The sequence below is a fragment of the Lissotriton vulgaris genome, chromosome 4_1 (genome assembly GCF_964263255.1).
Source record: "Lissotriton vulgaris chromosome 4_1, aLisVul1.2, whole genome shotgun sequence".
Taxonomy (NCBI): domain Eukaryota; kingdom Metazoa; phylum Chordata; class Amphibia; order Caudata; family Salamandridae; genus Lissotriton; species Lissotriton vulgaris.
Genome location: NC_141691.1, coordinates 251,527,496 through 251,548,168, shown reverse-complemented (window position 1 = coordinate 251,548,168; position 20,673 = coordinate 251,527,496). Strand labels below are relative to the sequence as shown.

The 20,673-nt window shown below is 43.3% G+C and overlaps 1 protein-coding gene across 1 annotated transcript in view; it reads right to left on the bottom strand.

Annotated features, from left to right (window-relative positions):
* The window catches only part of LOC147718635 (protein EOLA1-like), a 49,870-nt gene that overhangs the window by 4,464 nt on the left and 24,733 nt on the right, over positions 1-20,673 (bottom strand). Inside the window, exon 2 of the mRNA XM_086918608.1 lies at positions 15,991-16,274. Coding sequence (XP_086774734.1) covers positions 15,991-16,243 — 253 coding nt within the window. The 5' untranslated portion in view covers positions 16,244-16,274. The remainder of the gene's footprint in view (positions 1-15,990; positions 16,275-20,673) is intronic.

Here is a 20,673-nt window from a genome sequence, read left to right as displayed (position 1 = left end):
ATTTGTGCAAACCGCCCTTGTTCCTTTAAAACGGCAGGAGCCGCTTCAAACAAAAGGTTGGTATTCAGTCGAAGCGGATACAGGGATGGAGGTCCTCAGTACTTTGCAGGCATCTTTCCTTGCATTGTAGCCATTCACAAGTGATTGCAAAACGACTTCCACACAGCAGTAATGAGTTGTTGTGGCTATTCAAGAATTGTCATTTTGTGCCAGTACTAATTTGTTGATCAGTCACAGCACAACATGAAGATGGATTTGCAAAGAAGTTGGTGTGCAAAAAGCACTGGCTGCTTTGCAACGGTACATCAGGTATGTAATGCTGCTAGTCAGGGGTCTTAAACTCGTTCTGCAAATAAGCAATTCCCCATACTGCTAACCCCACCAAAACAGCAGTGTAACCCAAGGGTACAGAAATGATTTTCAATGTCCAAATCATTTATTAAGATGGAGCCTTATACAGAAAATTTTTGCAGACTTCCTGGTCGTATTTGCTTGCTGTAGAAAATCATAATACTAGAATCGATCTACAACCCCTTGTTCAATTCAAAATGTCGTCAAATTTTCAGAACTGTTTATCTTCCTGTGTCCACCCTTGTGTTTCTCACCTGTTGTCACCACAAACAGAAAGAATGTAAGTGGCACATACAATAGGAAACATCAACTTCCACTTAGCAAAAAGCAAAAACTGTGGTATTTATTTTATGACTGCTTGTTCCTGAAAGCTGGGAAGATATGGATCCTAGAGCAATAAAACCGTTTGTTGATGCCATTTAAAAATATATAAATCATATAATACGTTATAAATACGTTTCCTCTCACAGGACTTTTTCCCCATTTTTTCCCCCTTCCCCCAAAAAGTTGTGCTATGTTTTGATTATTTTCTTAGTTCCCTTGAGGGGACTTAACAAACCTCAGGCACATTTAGAATCCCCAAATTGTAGGAAAACAGAACGTATGCATGGCCTAAGATATATTTTGTGAACACAAAGTTATGAAGGCTTAAGGACGCCGTGCCACAAACAACATAAAATGGCTCAGCACTGTGAGAAGTAGGGGACGGGAAAGCCTCAGCAGCTAAGTGCTTGTAAACTGCTGGGCAAAACGTTACACCCACTTACTCTACCAAAGTTCCTAACACCCAAGCCTACCAGTGAAAAGGTCCAAAGACAGCCTTTAATTAATGCACAGCAGAAATCTGATGATGAGATTGTTATGTGGCCTTGGCGTCCACATCATTTCTATCCACCAACTTCACCATAATCTTTCATATTTGCTTGTAGTTACTCCTGTTTCTTTCTATAAAAAGCATTTAAAACAATTACAGGTAATAAAACTAACCTTCTAACAGGTGTCAGTGTACTGTGTGTTTCCTTCTAATGCAGGTTTACAAGTAACTTGTATTTGATTTATATCGTGAAAATAAAAACCATGACACAAATGTCAAGAAATGTAAAATTCTTATTGAAGGTATCCAAGAAATCATTCATACTATTTCATTGCCTCTGCTCAAGTTCTAGAAAGTAGCCAGATTTTGTTGAATGCCGAAGTGACCTCTATCTTCCCCTTTGTAATTTTTAAGAGCAAAGACAGGGCAGGTATGGTGCAGAGTTACAGTGCTGTTCAAACCGTTGTTTTCTGCTGTTACCCTATATGTTTTCGTCAAGCAGATCACCAATCTTTTCCATCAGCTCCCATGGTTTTAGAGGACATGCAGATGGGTGTGAGGAAAATTTTGCTTTGGGCAAAACTGGGTGCAAACCCGGCCAAATACCAAGATCTCCCATTATCACCAGGCTTTGGACGATCGTTTATAACCTAAAGGTGCCATAAAGCATCTATACACACACATATGCACAAACCTTTTGAATGCTGGGCCAAAGGATGTTTGGGCTGATACAAGTGGTATAAACCAAGAAAGAATTGCACCCATCAAAAGCAATCTTTGGGAGACAATGTTCATAGATTATGTATAAGCAATGTGTACTTTCTCTCGGGGCCCATCATATATTAGTTATAAACAGTTGGTGAGGAGAGAGTAATACCTGGATCAGATGAATTCACCTCTAACAAACATATTTTTAAATTAGACATTGCTTAGTTGTGTTACCCTTAGAAAGTTTGATACCAAGATGGTCACCTTCAACTCTAAGTCAACGCAAAAAGAAGAATACCCTAAAAAAATTATAGATTCATTATGGGGTTTAGGCTGGTGAAGGATTTTATCTTCTGACTGTGAAACCTTCTGGGAGGTCAAATCAGTCCAACAGGTTGATGAAGAAGGTAGAGCCCAGTGAGTACATTTCAAGCTTTGATACATATGATTTGAAGGCATGGTGAACACGTCAATGCTATGGTAAAAATGTTTCGATTGAGGGAAGATGCAGGAAGGTATCTATCAGCAGGCACAGTATGAATTGGATTCAGCACGTGATGGGAAAATGTCCCCGTGTCTTCCTTGGAGACCTGCACAGATTGAACAATTTGACAGGAAGTTGTGATTCTATTAACATGTCTTTATTCTCGTTCTTCTGGACAGCTGTATTCCCAACTTCCTCACAGTACTTGTCGGCAAACTTCCAGTTAGCAGTGTTTCCACTGTTCCTGGGAGCAGTGTTTGGCTCACAGGTCTAACTCCTGAGTAGACTGCAGGGCCCATTTGCACACAAAGGCTCCAACATGTACTTAAAACACTCGGAGGAATTCTTCCAGTGGAAATCCCAGGCACATGTTTCAAACTTATGAATCCTAAATGCTTCTTTTGCAGGATTGGAACCTACCTCTGGCCAGTCAACCAGCATTTTAACCTAGTTTGTGAAGCGGCAGGGGCCTCACAAAGAGTATTGACATACAGTGGACCAAGGGGGTGTGAACTGAAAAAGATAACCCTGCATGCCTTCTCCCTTATTTGCCAAAAACGCCTTTGAAGCTGGGGAAGCAGATTTCTCTTTCTCAGGTTCATCTGCGCGTCTCTCTCCACTCGGTTCATCCAAGAGTCTCCCTCCACTCTAGAGGTGATATCCAGTGCTTATTCTTTCTTTCACCCACCCTATAAACATTTAAACATCTGATAACTGTGGACCTGAATGAGATAATTAAAATCAGATTTAGAAGTACTGATTGAAATTTCAGATGTGTTCTAATAATTTTAGCAGCTTTGCCCCATGTTCAATATTTAATACAGTATAATTAAGGAGACTGATGACAGCAACCCGGCTCTTTCACTATCCTTGTGGAACAAAGGCGATAGAAGACCTAACCTCAAGGAGTTAGTGAACACTATCTGACAAGAATAATCTCTAGGCAAATACTCAACACAACCTGCTTCTCTGGCCCATAATGTTATTTCTAACAGGGCTTTTTCAACCCAAACATTTATCAGGGAGGGGACCATGGAGTTACTTCTTTATAAAGACCCACATGCAATGATTAGACCAGGTAGGTGTACCAAATCATTACATTAGACAGGACTAATAGACCAACAAATTATCAGTCCGGACGTATTATATTGAGTGCATTGGAGCATTTGTATAGATCTTCAATACACTGAATGAGGCCCTTTAGTTCTTTTTAGGGTAATCAAGTAGCTACTTTGCTAGTTGCACACTGTTGATAGAGTGTTCGCTGAGGTGTGACCTACAGGTAAGGTATTTTGATATCATGAGTGTGGCTTGAACTTGTGCTCCAAACTTGTCACAGAGTAATGTAGCAGCCTTTTATGTATAAATCGTTGTGAGAAAAAGAATGCAGGAGATATTTTTACAGGTTGTGCACACAAATCAGTATGACTTGTAGTCTGAGAGTCTATTAGGTCCTGAATTTGGGTGCAGCAAAGTCTGAATTCTAATTAGCATCTGATAATTAATATTCTGTTTTAGAGTGTCATGCAGTTAATGTAGAAAGAAACATCTCAAACCAATTTACGTTTTTTAAAAGGAGCAATGAGCAATTTTAGTACCATTCTGTATCTGATGACTGTGCCAGTGCTTAATTTGAGCCAGGGGTGTCCAGTGATTGGCACGGCACTTAATTGCCAGCATCTGCACTTAATTCCTTGGACCGGCACTTAACTGCCAGTATGTCATGTATGTCAGCTGCCACATGGTAGCGCTGTTTAATTTCAATATACATTAAAAACAACTAATACTTGCCAACTAAGCCATTCTTAACGCTTTGGCGCCTTGAACAGTCCGAGTTGTCACACTTGTAACAGTGTGATGGTTAGTAGTTCTCTTCAAATTAAGCACTGGACTGTACTAATTGATTGGTTATTGTAAGACTGGTGATATCATGGGCATCGAGTGGTGGGTAATAGAGCTGGCTATACAAAAGATCCTTCTTGCAAAAAGTAACCAGCACACTGCTTAGGCATGGGGATAAAATGGTCCTTTCCGCTCATCTTTTGGGCTTATCGGACAGTAGCATTCTGTATTCTTTGTGGTATGAGAGATTAGATGTCTAGAAAGACCCATGAGGATCCCATGGCATAATCAAAATATGACATGACAACACCAGAGCTCCTGATGCCTGTTTCCTGTAGATAAGATATACTTATTGGGAAGATGGGTTATAATATCCTCACTGTAAAGAAAGCACATCTGGTCACTTTTTTACCTTGAGTTTGGAGTGATAGGTATGAACCCATGATCATACGGAGGTTGTTCACTTCCGTCAATGTGGTTGCTGGCAGGCTCATCTAAAGAGCCAATGCAGATATAAGATCAAAGTTTTGCCATGATCTACAAGGGCGACCTTCTGTTTTGGAGGAGCTGAGTTTAAGGTGGACCACAACATTCTCTCACTAGTTCTGGATGCTTTTAGTGCCATTTCTATTAAGGTCAACAATTGTGTCAAGCTACTTCTAAACAATCCCACAACTATTAGAGGTCTGGTAACGTTTCAGTGTATAATTATTAATAACCTGTGGTACCTCATGCACATCTGCTTTTTGCCTACTTAAAGCATGTTTTGCACCTTTGCACAAGCTTAGTGCGGGCTCTCTTTAGTAAAATAACGACATGCCTGTTTTCCCGATAACCATATATATATATATAGTGCACTTGATGGAGATAGCTAGATTGAGTTTAACCCCTCCCATGCTCATGACGAGCTCAGCTCGTCATGAGCCACGGTGGCCGTGTGCTCATGACGAGCTGAGCTTGTCATAACGGTCATAATGCTCGCACGTGGGGCTAATTCCCCTGCTATGCTGAACGCTCTGAAGAAACGGGTGTGGCCGTGACGAGCTCAGCTCGTCATGAGCACACGGCCACCGTGTCTCATGACGAGCTGAGCTAGTCATGAGCCCCGGGGCGCTGTGCGCCCCCCTTCCCCGGCCCCAGCACCGGGGGAATTAGCCCTGCAGGCAAGGGGTTAAACATCAAAACAACTTTCGCTTGTATATCTATTAAAGTGACCTGCTAAATAGTTTATGACAAACAACCAGCATACTATTGATGACACTGGTATTTGAATTGCTCGAAAGGTTACAAATGTATTTTGATACACTGAAATCGAGATGAGGGTGGAAGAATAAATATAAAAACTGATATGTAACTATTCTTTCCATACTCTACTAATTAAACCATGGCTAAAGTCACTGGAGGACTGAAGAATAATTACTTATACTCACGGTCTATTATTCTTTTAGGAAACATTTGAGGAGACTCCAGGTAAAACAAAAATAAACAGTTGTATTGTATTGTAAGGGGTGCTTGTAAAGCGCACTGACACCGTGGGTTTCCTGGCGCTGGTTGGATGCAGAGGGAACAGAGGGACTTAGCTGGATTGAGGGAAAAGCCATGTTTTTAGGGATTTGCGGAAGAGAATGAGAGAATTAGAGGTTTTGAGAGAGAGGGGGAAGGAGTTCCAGAGTTTAGGGGCCAGGAATGCAAATCTCCGGCCTCCAGATCTGCAAAGTTTGATAGGGGGGATGGACAAGAGGTGAAGGTGAGAAGATCTCAGGTTACGTGATGGGCAGTAGAGCCTGATGAGGGATTTCAGAAAAACGGGACAGGAGCCAGATAGAGATTTAAAGGTGAGGCAGCCGATCTTAAAGTTCTGCTGGCCAAAAGTGCGGACCCCAGTGGGTAGAGCTCCTGCCAGGAAGAAGGAGCTCCGTCTTTCCGGGGTTCAATTTGAGCTGGTTTTGACACATCCACTGGAGGATGTGGGACATAGCTGCCTGGAAATTAGGAATAGCAGAGGGGAAATTGAGAGGAAAGATGAGTTCCAGGTCGTCCGCGTAGTTAAAAACGGTGACGTCCCACTGCCTCAAAGAAAAGAGAAGGGGTCGGAGATAGAGGTTGAAGAGAAGGGGGGATAAAGAGGAGCCCTGGGGGACCCCACAGGGCGAGTGCTCCCTAGGGGCTCTGAAAGTGCCCAGGCTGAGGGTCTGAGACCTCCCGGTCAGGAAGGATTTGACCCATGCCAGCGCCAGGCCCTGGATGCCAGCCTGCTCGACACGGTGGAGAAGAATGTTATGGTCCACTGTGTCGAAAGCGGCTGACAGATCTAATAACACCAAGGCCTGGGGGGTACCCTTGTCAGCGCCGTCTCTCAAGGCATCCAGCACGGCCAAGATCACAGTCTCCGTAGAGTGGCCGGGTCTGAAGCCGGCCTGGTTAGCCTCGAGAAAGTTGGAACTCTCGATGAACTGTGAGAGACAGGCGGTGGCGTGGGCTTCCAGAATTTTGGTGAAGAAGGGCAAGAGGGAGATAGGGCGGTAGTTCGCCGGGGCGGCGGGGTCAGCACCTGGCTTCTTCAGTAGAGGCACCAAAACGGCCTCTTTGAAGGAGCTGGGCACCGTACCGGAAGAAAGAGAGGAGTTCAGCAGGGGAAGGATGCAGTCGGGTAAAGAAAGGCAGATGTCGCGGAGTATGGAAGGGGGACAACAATCGTCTGGAGATCCAGACTTAGTACGGGAGGCCAATGTGGCCAAGGATGTGGGATCTAAAGGAGGAAACTGAGTGAGAGAGAGGGCATTATGGGGGGGAGAGACGAAACCAGCGCCAGGTGGGGTGGCCGGGATGGTGTCCTCAACCAAAGCAATTTTCTGAATGAAAAAAGTACTTAGCGCATTGCAAGATTCCTGTGTGGGGGCCTGAGTCGGGAGCATCCTTGGATCGGAGGTGAATTCGTTAAGGACTTTAAAAATCTCTTTGGACTTGCAGGGGGCCGATAAGATTCTTTCTGAGGCGTAAGCTTTTTTGGCTGCAGAGATGGCTGATTTATACTTATTGCGCGCGGCCACATATACGTCTCTGCTAGACAAGCAATAGTCTCTCCTCCACTTGCGCTCTAATCGGCGAAGTTCCAAATGAAGGGTTTTGAGTTGGGGGGTAAACCATTTGTGGGAGTTGCTGTGTCGGGATCGGGGGAACTTAGTAAGGGGGGAAAAATATCGCTGGCTGTCGTAAGCCAGTCAGAAATATGCCCGTAAAGCTCGTTGGTGCTTATATCGTTGGGAAGCAGGGGACGGGTGAGAGAGAGGTGAGATAGCAATTTAGAGGAATCGGCGGCTCTCCACTTGCGGGCGGTGCCACCCTCCCTCAAGGGGATCCTAATCTGGCCAACAGCCGAGAATGTGGTGTCAATCAGAAAGTGGTCAGACCACACACAGGGTGTTATGAGCGGACAGGAAGACTTGACCCCGTGGACCTAAATGTGGTCAAGGATGTGGCCGCCACTGTAGGTGGCGGACCTGACTAATTGAGTAAAGTTCATTCTCGAGAAGGCCTCGAGTTGGTATAGCACTTATAGTACCTTTAGTCAATCCACACAACCAACAAATATAAAATTGACATGCATGCCCAAGAGAGTTACGTTTAAAGTTCTTGCTATAATTTACAATGAAAATACTGTTGTATGTGATATCTTTCAGTGGACTAGTTCGTCAGTCAGTTAAATATATTTACTGGGCTTAAAAACAGTTATAGAGGTACATACGATTTAAAACAACAAATATCAAAACCTTTCATTAAGACCAGTTTGTCAAGATCACACAATGTAAAAGCTTTCAAAGGGTCACAGACAAAGATTATAGACAACAGGATTATAAACAGCCTTTCAGAATAATACACACAGAAGGCATGCATGCCTGTTAACTTACAGCAATAACAGCTGTACGAAACAAAACCATTTAAAAAACGGTTTGCATATTTAGGTTTTGAGGACTCGTGTAGATTGTAAAGCTGTTGAGTGGTTAAATTTAGTGTAACATAAGATGAGCCCTTTTACTGAACGTGATAACTCTTTGGTATTGCTATTTATCCACGCTACCCTACATTCATGCAAATTAAATAATCGTAGGGCAAGACTAAACAGGGGAATAGAAACGGGAAACATCATTTACCACGAAGGCATTACCACTAATGACATTTACCACGTGACACTTACCACGCAAACGTCTTTACAACGAGGGTGCCTTCCACGACCGTCTTTACCACGGGCTGGGGGGGGGGGGAAACGTGGTATTCCTTCAAGTCGTTCTGCGTGGGCTTGGGGGGGCTGGGAGGGGGGCTCGGAGGGGGGCTGGGGGGGGTCTCCCCCCCAAAAAAACAAACAAACAAAGGAGCGGATTACTCAAATTAAAAAAAACGCACTTCAGTACCACCGAAATAAAAGGAAAGTGCCTCCCCCAAAGACGTGCTGTGTACGTCAAAATAGCAGTCCTTTTTTAGTTTTGGAAGACGTGTTTTGACGCTTGTTTCGATGGTGGATGGAAGTACGGGCTGCTGGTGAAAGACAGGAAGGTGTCATGTAAGAAAATAATCTTTAACATTTGTGCTTAAAGGACGTTAAAATGCGTGGTATAATCCTTCATTGCAAATTCCAGCGTGGTAAAGCCACTTGCAAACTAAAATTCGCGTGGTAATGCCATGCATGGAACTTGTAATCGTGGTAAAATCATATATTCAATAGAAACAAATCACAAGATCAAAGACAGGCTTGAAGAATGCAGTGTGGTAGCAGAGAGGCAAATAGCTATGCCTGTGTGTATAATATAAAATTATATATATATATATATATATATATATATATATATATATATATATATATATATATATATATATATATATATATATATATATATGTTCAAGCAAATGTCCCTTGCTGGAGGAGGAGCGACCATTCAGCTGGTGCCGGTGCCGAGTCAAGGACAAGACTCGTTTAGACTTTTCCAAAGCAACTTGAAATAAAACACCGCACTCTTCTAGGTTCCTCAGGAAGTTTTTTCCTTGATGGATTAAAGAGCTTAATCAAAACCTAGAAGAGTGCGGTGTTTTATTTCAAGTTGCTTTGGAAAAATATATATATATATATATATATATATTGACAAAACGCAAAACCCCAAACTCTCGGGTTTAGAGAAATGAGAGCACTCAAAGCCAATACGGCGTAGGTCAGCCAAGTCTTTTATTCATCAAAGACCTCCTCGGTAGTCAGTTAACAAAAAAAAAAAAAAAAATATATATATATATATATATATATATATATATATATATATATATATATATATATATATATATATACACACACACATATACAAACTGAAAAAACCATCTATTTCACACACAATATAGTTAGGAATTGGCATTTAAAAAAACCTTAGAAATTCACTTAAAAAACATAGGTTTCATACATGTTATAGTTAGCTGGACATTTCACTCATACAAAACGATTGAAATTCCCCCGTTATAGTTAGTTCAGCTAACTATAACTTGCGCGCCCGCAATGCACTTCTGATGGCATCACATATTACATCACTCATGACATGGTCAGTGACATCCCTCATGACATTACTGAGGACATCTCAAATGACATCTCAAATCACTGATGACATCATCCAGCGAATGTGTGTCTGTCTGAAAAATAAATATTTTTTATATATGTATATCTAAAGGTGATGGAAGAATAAATGGGTAAATAAATGTCTAAATGGATGTTTCTTTTGTAAAAATGATTGCATACTGACTTATTATGTGAATCTTAATGAATATATCTGCAGGTACTGGATCCCACCAATTAGAAGGAAACAGAGACGGCACACCAGGAAATCTTGCACAAACCCTTTATTGTGCACTCGTTAACCCAAGACGACGCGTTTCGGCGTAAGCCTTTATCAAGTAACCACCATTTTGTTTTTTGCCATACTTATAGTCCCACAACTGTTTCGATACACAATAGACATAAAGAAAATACTCAATAACAAACATCGTTAATGAAGAACTTAATTCGCTTCAACAAATTCTATTGCACTATGTCAGCATTTCGACATTCAGTGTATGCAATTTGGTGAGTACGTGAGGTACGGAAAGTCGGCTATGTTCGGTAACCCCGCTGGCAAAGTTGTCAATGATCGTCATGTATAATTGACAGTGAGCCTCCCCAGGGAAGAGATTTCCAAGTGAATTCTCATGCAATATATATCCCGCATTTAATCAAAAAGGCCCGTCAAGGTAAATGAAATTACCATCGTGACGCGGTGCCGGCATTGGCCAATCTCCAGCCGAGGACTGACGGGTCACCGCTAGGTATCTTGGGAGTTGTGGTTTAGGTAGATACCGCGGAACGGGACTGTAGTCCCGAGATTATTTATGGGAGCTCCCTGATTTAGATGCGCGATAAAGCCATGGGATTGGGCTATGTCAGTGGAGGAGAGCTCCCCTCGTGAATTGACCATCATATAAGACTTGCCAGAGGGTAGTTGGTGGTAAAGGTCAAGGTGTGAGTGCTCTTATTCAGGATGAGTGTAAGGTGAGAAATTTCGATCCAAATGAATGTGTTTATACAGTGATAATTCAAAAATAATAACATTAAAATTATACGTAACAACCAACTCAAATTCCAATCCATTATCATGAGTATGGTGTCATGTTCCTATGTCCAATAAATATATACATTACTTTCAATTCAAACAGTGGGGATATCAAGATACAGTCTACTACTCATTAAGGCTGTGCCTTCCCCGCTAATTGTTTTTTGCATATCTAAACATAGGAAAATTTATCAAATAAAACGTGAAAAAGTGTAACACACAAACCATTCATCACAACGCGGGTATACTTCTGCTCAGCCCTGGTCAGATCTAGGAGCCTATGTGGGATGCCAATTCTTCCCCATAATTCAGTCCTTTTGGGGCCTTACTCTCCATGTCAATGATTTTCCTAGACTCTCTCATCCTCAGCTGTGTTTCGCGGTCCCCACCTCTAATGGTTCTAGGTATTCTATCTATTCCATAGAATCTCAGACTACCATTGTTGCTGCCATGTATTTCTTCATAATGGCGGGCCATGGGGTAATTATGATCTTTATTTGAGATGGCACGAAGGTGCTGCAGAATCCTAGTTTTTAAAGGATGCTTGGTACTTCCCACGTACTGGAGCCCGCATGGGCATTCCAGTACGTAGACAGTAAAATCGGTGTTACAATTAATAGGTTGATTGATCGTGCGTGTTTGACCTGATCCTGTTTTGTAATTTTTGCAAGATTTGCCATTGCGGTCACACTTACAACTCCCACATGTAGTGAAACCATTGGGAATTGGGGGCCATTTCGTGCTTCTATCTTCTCCAGGATAGCTTCGGAATTGGCATTTAAAAAAACCTTAGAAATTCACTTAAAAAAAACATAGGTTTCATACATGTTATAGTTAGCTGGACATTTCACTCATACAAAACGATTGAAATTCCCCCGTTATAGTTAGTTCAGCTAACTATAACTTGCGCGCCCGCAATGCACTTCTGATGGCGTCACATATTACATCACTCATGACATGGTCAGTGACATCCCTCATGACATTACTGAGGACATCTCAAATGACATCTCAAATCACTGATGACATCATCCAGCGAATGTGTGTCTGTCTGAAAAATAAATATTTTTTATATATGTATATCTAAAGGTTGATGGAAGAATAAATGGGTAAATAAATGTCTAAATGGATGTTTCTTTTGTAAAAATGATTGCATACTGACTTATTATGTGAATCTTAATGAATATATGTATTAGCGAGTGATGTTTAAATATGTAAATATCTGTATCTGTGTCTGTGTCTCACTTTGCGTATAAGTGGCTGCATGGGTTGGTGAGTAGCTACATGAGTGTGCATATGGGTTATTAGTTGTTTTTTTGAGTATCAGTATGAGTGTCTATATGAGTTATTAGTTGGATTTTTGAGTATCAGTATGAGTGTCTGTATGGTTTGGTGGGGAGTATTACTTAGCGCATAGATGCATGAATGAGTGACTCACTGTTTGTATGTGTTTTGAAGACAGCATGTGTGCAGGACTGTACGGGTGGATGAGTGTGTGTATGGGTGTGTTAATGAGTGAATGACTGTCTCAATAGTGTCTTTATGAGTAAGTACATATGTTTTAAACTAGTATATGTGAGTTTTGATGTATATAAGTGAGTATATGTGAGTGTGAGAGATTGGAAGAGTTCCTGTATATATAAGTATGTGTTTCTATAAGTTATGTTATGTTATGTTTTATACCGCGCTCAATTACTACCGGAGTATCCTGGCGCCAATAGACCGCTGGGGAACCCGTCCTGGCTTTCCCTGTGAGATGGTCCCTACTGGGTATCTCCAAGGTGAAACCAGGCATCCCCGGCGTATGTGGGGGGCCGTTGTGGAGATAAGGCAAGCTAATGCCCAGAGTTGCCAAGTGTGCTCCCTGATTAGAGTAGGCACAGAGGTGAGAATTATTGAGTCCGCTGACCCTGGTCCACGACCCTGCCGCGTCGGGAATTGAACCCTGGTCCCGGGCCGTCCTCTGCACCCGGGTCCGCCGCCTCTAACCAGTGAGCCACACCACTCCACCATAAGTGATTGTTTAAGAGAGTAAATATGTGTACGTTTCTGTAGAAGTAAGTAGAGTGGTGTGTGTATAGCTGTATATGCAAGGAAATGGATGTTCGACTGATTTTGAAGGAATTTTTTTAAGTTCCAAAACTCCACAATTAGAAGAATTTCCAAGTGAAACCAGTCAATGTTAGCCTATGTAAGGAAATTCAAGTTACTGTAAGTATGGTTAGAATTACTTTTCAGGATCAGTAGTGAGCTGAAAGATGCAGCACTGAGGTCTCTCCTGATAACAGGTGAGTAAATCGGAATTCGTAGTTCAGCTGATTTTACAGGAATTTTTTAAAGTTCCAAAATTCCACACTTAGAAGAATTTCCAAGCGAAACCAGTCAATGTTAATCTATGGAAGGAAATTCAGTTACTGTAAGTATGGTTAGAATTACTTTTCAGGATCAGTAGTGGGCTGAAAGATGCAGCACTGAGGTCTCTCCTGATAACAGGTGAGTAAATCGGAATTCGTAGTTCGGCTGATTTTAGAGGAATATTTGTACGTTTCAAAAATGGACACTTAGAAACTTTTCTGGTGAAAACCACACAATAGATTCCTATGGGAGGAAATACAAGTTACTGGTAAGTACCTTAGATTTACTTTTCAGGGTCCGTACTGGGTTCAAAGATGCAGCACTGACGTCTCTCGTGATAACAGGTGAGTAAATAGGAATTCATAGTTCCGCTGATTTTAGAGGAATATTGTGCTCAATAGTGAAGGAACAGGGCGGGCCTGAGGCGACATGTGTGCAAACACGCCCTGTGGAACGTTTTAGGCTGGGGAATTAATTCCTCTTAAATCTTGAGGTCCCCTGTGAGCCAACTGGCCCACCAGGTACCTCCAGTATGCGCCAAGAAGCTGCGTTGCAGATAAGTGTTCAGAGGGCATGCCCCCTTTTTACAACACTTTGCAACGCAGCTCTGTGGTGCTTACTGGAGGTACCTGTTGGACTAGTTGGCCCCTAGTGGACCTTTGGATTGAAGAGGAATTAATTCCCCAACTTAAAACGCGCCACAGGGCAAGTTTGCACAAATATCATCTCAAGCCCCGTCCCCTACCTTCAACACTGTGCAAACGCACCCCGTAGTGTGTTCTAAGTTGGGGGATTAAGTCCTCTTGCATATTAGTGGTCCCAGGGGGCCAACTAGCCCACCAGGAACCTACAGTATGCGTCAGGGGGCTGCGTTGCAGAGGTGTAAAAAGGGGCGTGGCCTCATTACACCTCTCTGCAACGCAGCCCCCTGGTGCGTTTGCAGAGGGGGAACTAATTCCCCTTGCATACTGGGAGTCCCTACGGGCCAACTAGTCCACCCGGAACCTCCAGTATGCGCCATGGGGCTATGTTGCAGAGAGGTGTAATGAGGCCACTCCTCTTTTTACACCTCTCTGCAACGCAGCCCACTGGCGCGTTTGCAGAGGGGGAACTAATTCCCCTTGCATACTGGGTGTCCCTGGGGGCCATCTAGCCCACCCGGAACCTCCAGTATGCGCCAGGGGGCTGCGTTGCAGAGAGGTGTAATGAGGCCATGCCCCTTTTACACCTCTCTGCAACGCAGCCTCCTGGCGCGTTTGCAGAGGGGAAACTAATTCCCCTTGCATACTGGGGGTCCCTGGGGGTCAACTAGCCCACCAGGAGCCTCCAGTATGCGCCAGGGGGCTGCGTTGCAGAGAGGTGTTCTGAGGCCACGCCCCTTTTTACACCGCTCTGCAACGGAGCCCCCTGGCGCATTTGCAGATGGGTAACTAATTCCCCCTTGCTTACTGGGGGTCCCTGGGGGCCAACTAGCGCACCAGGAACCTCCAGTATGCGCCAGGGGGCTGCGTTGGAGAGAGGTAGTAATGAGGCCACACCCCTTTTTACAACACTCTGCAACGCAGCTATGTGGCGCTTACTGGAGGTACCTGGAGGGCTAGTTTGCCCCCAGGGACCCCAGTATTGAAGGGGAATTACTTCCCCCTCTGCAAACGCGCCAGGGGGCGCGTTTGCAGAGTGGTGCAGGGAGGGGGCGGGGCTTGAGGTAACGGATTGCACCACTCTGCAAACGCCCCCTGGCGCATTTGCAGAGGGGGAACTAATTCCCCTTGAATACTGGGGGTCCCTGGTGGCCAACAAGCCCACAAGAAAATAATTGACGGAGTGCTGAAACTTTTCAGACACTCATCTCCAGTCACAGATCAGGGTAGAATCCATCATCATTCTTTAGCTCACTTCGCCACCCCAGTTCAGACCTAGCTATATGCAAATCAGTCTTAAGCATGTTCCTCAGAGCCTGAACTGTCACCCCAGGTCTTCGGGGACTAGAACCAAGCATCCTGGTACCGATTTCTGGGTAACACCCCTCATCAGCCAGGTTAGCTTGAATCCAGTTGCAAAGTGAGCAAGGGACCCATGTCTGGCATACCCTGCCAACTTAGAACAAACATAGCAAACTACAAGGACATGATGGGCGGAGCGCTGAAACTTTTCAGACACTCATCCCCAGTCACAGATCTGGGTTGAATCCATCATCGTTCTTTAGCTCACTTTACCACCCCAGTTCAGACCCAGCCATATGCAAATCAGTCTTGACCCTGCTCCTCATGGGAACATTACAGTCCGAACTGCCAGGCCAGGTCTTTCTTGGACCGGAAACAAGTGAGCTAAAGAACAATGATGGATTCAACCTAGATCTGTGACTGGGGGCGATTGTCTGAAAAGTTTCAGCACTCTGCTCATTATTTCCTTGTGTTTGCAATAGTGTTTTTATTGCCTTATTGGCGCACGACAGTACATTTATAGAATGTACACTATGTTGAGCCGTACACACATTCGGTCACTTGCTACTCTGGGGAATCTTTTCAACACGAATGAAGAGCAGTATGTTTCCCATCAAAAAGGGTGAAGACTTATTTTCACCCCAAAACAGATGGGGTGTACTGAAAAAAAGAAGAGGTGAATGAAAATGAAAAGAAATCCGGAACCTGAACAGAGAGCAGTCATAAATTTCGAATCTGTTTCAGGAAATTCTATGAATACATATTCAACCTTTCACAATGCATGCAATTGCAATTTGAGACCCCCATTACTAGGAGTAGGTGACAGACCATTATGGTCTAAATGACAAAAATGATACTCATAAAATTACCACCACTTACCAGCGATAACTCCTCTGCCAAATCTCTCTCCCGAGTATAACAAATTGTCAATTTCAGCCGGTGACATGCCAAGGTTAGTTAGAAGAATATCTTTCCAAGCACAATCCTCCCAGTCTTTGTAGGCGATGTGAATAGCAATAGTGCAGGTCGAGTACTCGGCCAGGACAGGTCGCCAGCGAGTCTCCAATGTTTTGACTCCATTCAAAACCAATCCAGCATACGGTTGCCGGAAGGAGAGGCAGCCAAATTTCATGCCTCTGATGTCACTCAGTTCTCTCCGTCTCCTGATTTGAACGATATAAGCATGTTAAACATTAAACGGTCGAATACAATTCACGTGTAATTGTAATTAGGTGAAAAATTATTTCTGTAGCAGAAAAAAACACAAAGCAGATGTTTGAAAAATGCAATGACATAGCTGTGTCTTCTACGACGACTTTTAGAGATGTGGTCAATCAAGTTCCTGTCCGTGGAACCCGGGGAGCTTGTTTTTAACCTCTTGTTCGAAACATTACCAAAAACTGTTCGAGTCTTGGCAAATAAATGTATCAACCAAATTCTGAAGTTGTAGATTGTGAAAGTAAATGCGTAATTGTTAAAAAAAAACTCCGCCATCTAGGACAGTTTCAATTACAAGCTTCCAAGCCTCAATTTCATAATGTCTCGGTTACAGTCTTGTATCAGGTGGCATTCCCCCACACAGCCCTGTTCTGAGTAAAGCACCTTGTGCTTTACGTATGTAGATCATATATACCAGGTGTCTTCAACTGGTCAGGATCATGAGCTACTGACAGCTCTCATGCTGCTTCGGACTTATTTTGCATGTAACTGCCTGTCAGCTGGATTAAGAAACTACAGCATCCTACCTGCCTGTTTCTAGGAGGACTTGGAAGCTGACAGTGTTTGAACGTTGTAGTCTACACTCTTCCAACGAATTGTTTCTTTCTTTACTTCGTTTCCCCTTTTTATCTCTTTTCTTCAGTCTTTTTCCTTAGTTTATTGTCATTCTCTCGTTCTCGGTTTCTTTCATCTCCCTTCTGCTTCTATCTTTCCTATTTTTCTATCATTCTTTCTTTCTCTACTTTAATTCTTTCCCTCCTTTGTCTTGCATTCTTTTTCTTGCTACCTCTGCTTTTCTCTACTTGTTCACCTTTCTTCCTCTAATCTTCTTTTTTCTCCAATGGTTTCTCCCTCTTTCAGTTTATTTTATTTTCTTCAATGCTTTCATTCTACTTGTTTCTCTTGTTTTCTCTACGTTCCATTTTTCTCTGCAATTTCTCTACCTTCTTTCTCACCTTACTTCTCTCTGTATTGCTATCTATTATTGTTTCATTCTATCAACCCCCTTTTGTATTTCTCCATTTCTTTACCTTTCTCTTGCGCTCTACTTCTTTCATTTGGCTTATCGTCTTTCAGTCTTAGTCTCTTTTCTTCCTGTCTTTCTCTCTTGCTTGTTGTATTTACTTATTGTACTTTTTCCTTTTTTTCTTCCTTTGCTCTCCACTTCTTACATTTTCTCCATGTTTCCCCTCCGGTTTATTTTCTTCCACTTTCACTCTCTACTTTTTCACCCTTTCCTTCTCTTGCTTTCTTTATTTTTTGTTCTGTCTTCTTCCTCCTTCTTCTTTATTTTTCTACTTCTTGCTTTTCCATTTTGCCTTCCTCCTTCTCTGTTCGCTAATTCCTGTCAGTATTATTTATATTTTCTTCGTACTTTTTTATTTCATTTTTTTATTTTGTTCCTTTCTGTTTCCTTTTTCTCTTTTATCCATCTTTCTTTAATTTTTCCCCTCCTTTCTTTCTTGTGTCTTTTATCGGTCATTCTTTCTCTTTTCCACTGTTTTTCCCTTTCTCGGTTGGTCTCTCTCTCTCTCTCCCTTTCTCTGTGTCAAAAACAAAAAGGGACAAAACCCTTTTTTCTCTGAAATCTTTTTATTAGGTTTTCATAGAACATGCATACAGTAAACAAGCATAGAAAGCTTCCAAACTTCCAGCACAATGCGGCAGTGGGTGGAGGAACCACCGCTGGGGATGTGTGGCTGTGCCAACCTGGAACGTATGGCACTTTAAACCAGTATAAACAGGACTTTAAGTGGGCTGGGTCTCAAGGGGTCTGAGCACCGGCAGTTTTTTAAAGGGGGCCTCGAAACGGGTCTCTATCGGGCTCTGTTTTGAGCCCTGGCACAGGTGGTCCGTTTTTTTCCAGACTGCAGTGACAGCAGTTTGCTGTCACTGCTGTCCTGAAAAAAGTGCCAGGGCCCAAAACAGCCCGATAGACACCCGTTTCGAGACAGCAGGCACATGGATATGCGCTGCCCACACTGCTCACTTCTCACTAGTGGAGAAGTTACGGCATGACATCATGCCAGGTGAGTGTTGTAGACGAAGGGAAATCCTTTAAAGAGTCATTTTCTTTCTGGATTTCCCTACTTTTCTGAAACGCAAGAGCAGCAACATTGTGGTATGTTCACCAGGGCTTTAATTGGAAGCGTTTTCAATATTATATGTAACATGCCATAGTTGCAGCTTATTTATCTTATGCAACTAATAACCATTGACAAAGCCAATAGTCCCTACTTTTTGTTGGTATGATGTTACTTGTTGTATCACAATTTGGATGCATGAGAGAAACAGCAAAATACAAGTCGGCTGCACGCTATGCTACACACAGATTTTTAGCATAAGTGTTTAAAGCCACGCCCCTAATTACAATGGCCACGCCCCTTTGAGAGACCCCTTAGTTTTTTCATCCCACTTAAAGCCCCGAGTATAAACAATCACAACAACATTTATGGATAATTATGGAAAAAGTAAAAAGAAAGAAGAGCAGCTGGAAGGAAAGCGAGGCGGGAAAGAGGGAGGAAGGGAAGAGTACCTCTATGTGGCCAGTGAGGCCCGACTTCCAGGATACTAGTGACATATATCTGTCTGGATGATTCAGTGAGAGGAAGATTTGGGGGGTGGCTATTGGAAATAGAGGGTAAGGCAACAGCTGGTTAAACTCTATATCTGTACCAGGTTGTTAACCATAGTTTTGCGGAGGTGACAAACAGGAGAGTGTCCAGGGCCCTCTTCAATGGCTCTGCAGTGAGAAGGAGGGTATAATGAGAAGCTCGGGACAGCTACTTAGAGCCCTTGTGATGCTCAACGTAAGAGAGCACGGAGCCTCTGGGGTTGGATAAGCGAAACGCCAAACGCTCCATATAATCTATGTGTTGCCACATTTTTGCAAAGTGCTCGTCTGTGTGGGTCAGTGCATGGGTAATCTTTTCCATGGCAAGCATTTGCCACATTTTAAGAAACCAGTGAATCTCAGATGGCGGTTTCGTCTTTTTCCAGCTAAGTGCTATGAGTTGCCTAGCGACCCCTAGCACGTGGAAGAAGAGTGTCTTGTGTGAAGCCTTCCATGCTGGAGGGCAAGATGCCAAGGAGGGTGGTAAGGAGAGGGCTGGTATGGGATACCCCATAGTACTTCTGTGTCCAAGAATCTCCTTCCAGTATGTGTGAATGGGACCCCAGTCCCACAAAATGTGTAAGAAAGTTACCTTGGCCCAACCACATTCCCAGCAGAGTGCTGAGGAGTTTGGGTACAATTTATGAAGGCAACTGGGGAAAAGAACTACTGCACCATGGGTCTGTAGACGGATTTGTGTAGAGGATGCCTCACAGTTTCTTGGGAATGTCTCATTACAGTAAATCGCAAGCCTTAGTACCAATCTGTTCACCCAGGACTTTGTCCGAACAGGACTGTTAGGGGTGGGGGGGGGAGGGGGATCAGTTTTGAGGTCTGGATAGTATGATATGTCTGGTATGTCTGAGATATCAGCCTTTTGGTACAAGAGAAATACCTTGTGAGGGTCTCAAATGGCGTCGCCTCCCTTGCATTAGCAGAGTGAAGTGCTCAGTGGCATAGTTGATCATATTGGATCCATGCTGTTTGAGGGATATAGAATTCTTGGAAGCATTGATCGAACGACTTGATGTTACCATTGTGGAACAAGTCTTTTAGGGTGCGGCAGTTGAGGAAATAGAAATTTTACGTGGCCAGTGTGTCCCCCACTCGCACCCTATCTATGTACCTATGCCCCATGTATGTCCATGTCATCATGTAATTCTCTTCCCATGCCTGTAATAATAATGCCTCTGAATTTCCGTTCAATGTTAGTATGTCAGTTATTAGGCCCTCCATGAATGAAACGTTAATTCTGCACCAAGGCCTATGTTGCCAATGCATTTACATGGTACACGTTTAAAAGTCGAGATGCACACGTTTTGTGGCACAGCCGAGCCAGGACCCGAATTCAGGCTCCGAGCCTCCTGATACTCTGAAAGCTGCAGTTTAGTTATGTATCCTTGACCTCTCCCTTACTTCCTGCTCAGCCGAGAGGTGCCCAGCCTGGCCTGCCAAAGACAGTATTTTGCCTACAGTTATCTGCTCAGCTCCACAGAAAACACATTCCAGTCTAGTGAAAGGGGTAAACATGTTCCGCCTGCAGAAGACAGGGCCTAACCTTTCTGTCTCCATTTAAGTGATTTACTGAACCCGTTTCCATAGAAGGCCCATGGCCCCCACGCAATGCATGAAGAAATATATGCACACACTAGCATTTACTGATGAGCAGTCTTTGCTCGAGCGACCTTTACTTCAGACAATACATCCTCCAAACACAAGATACCAGATAA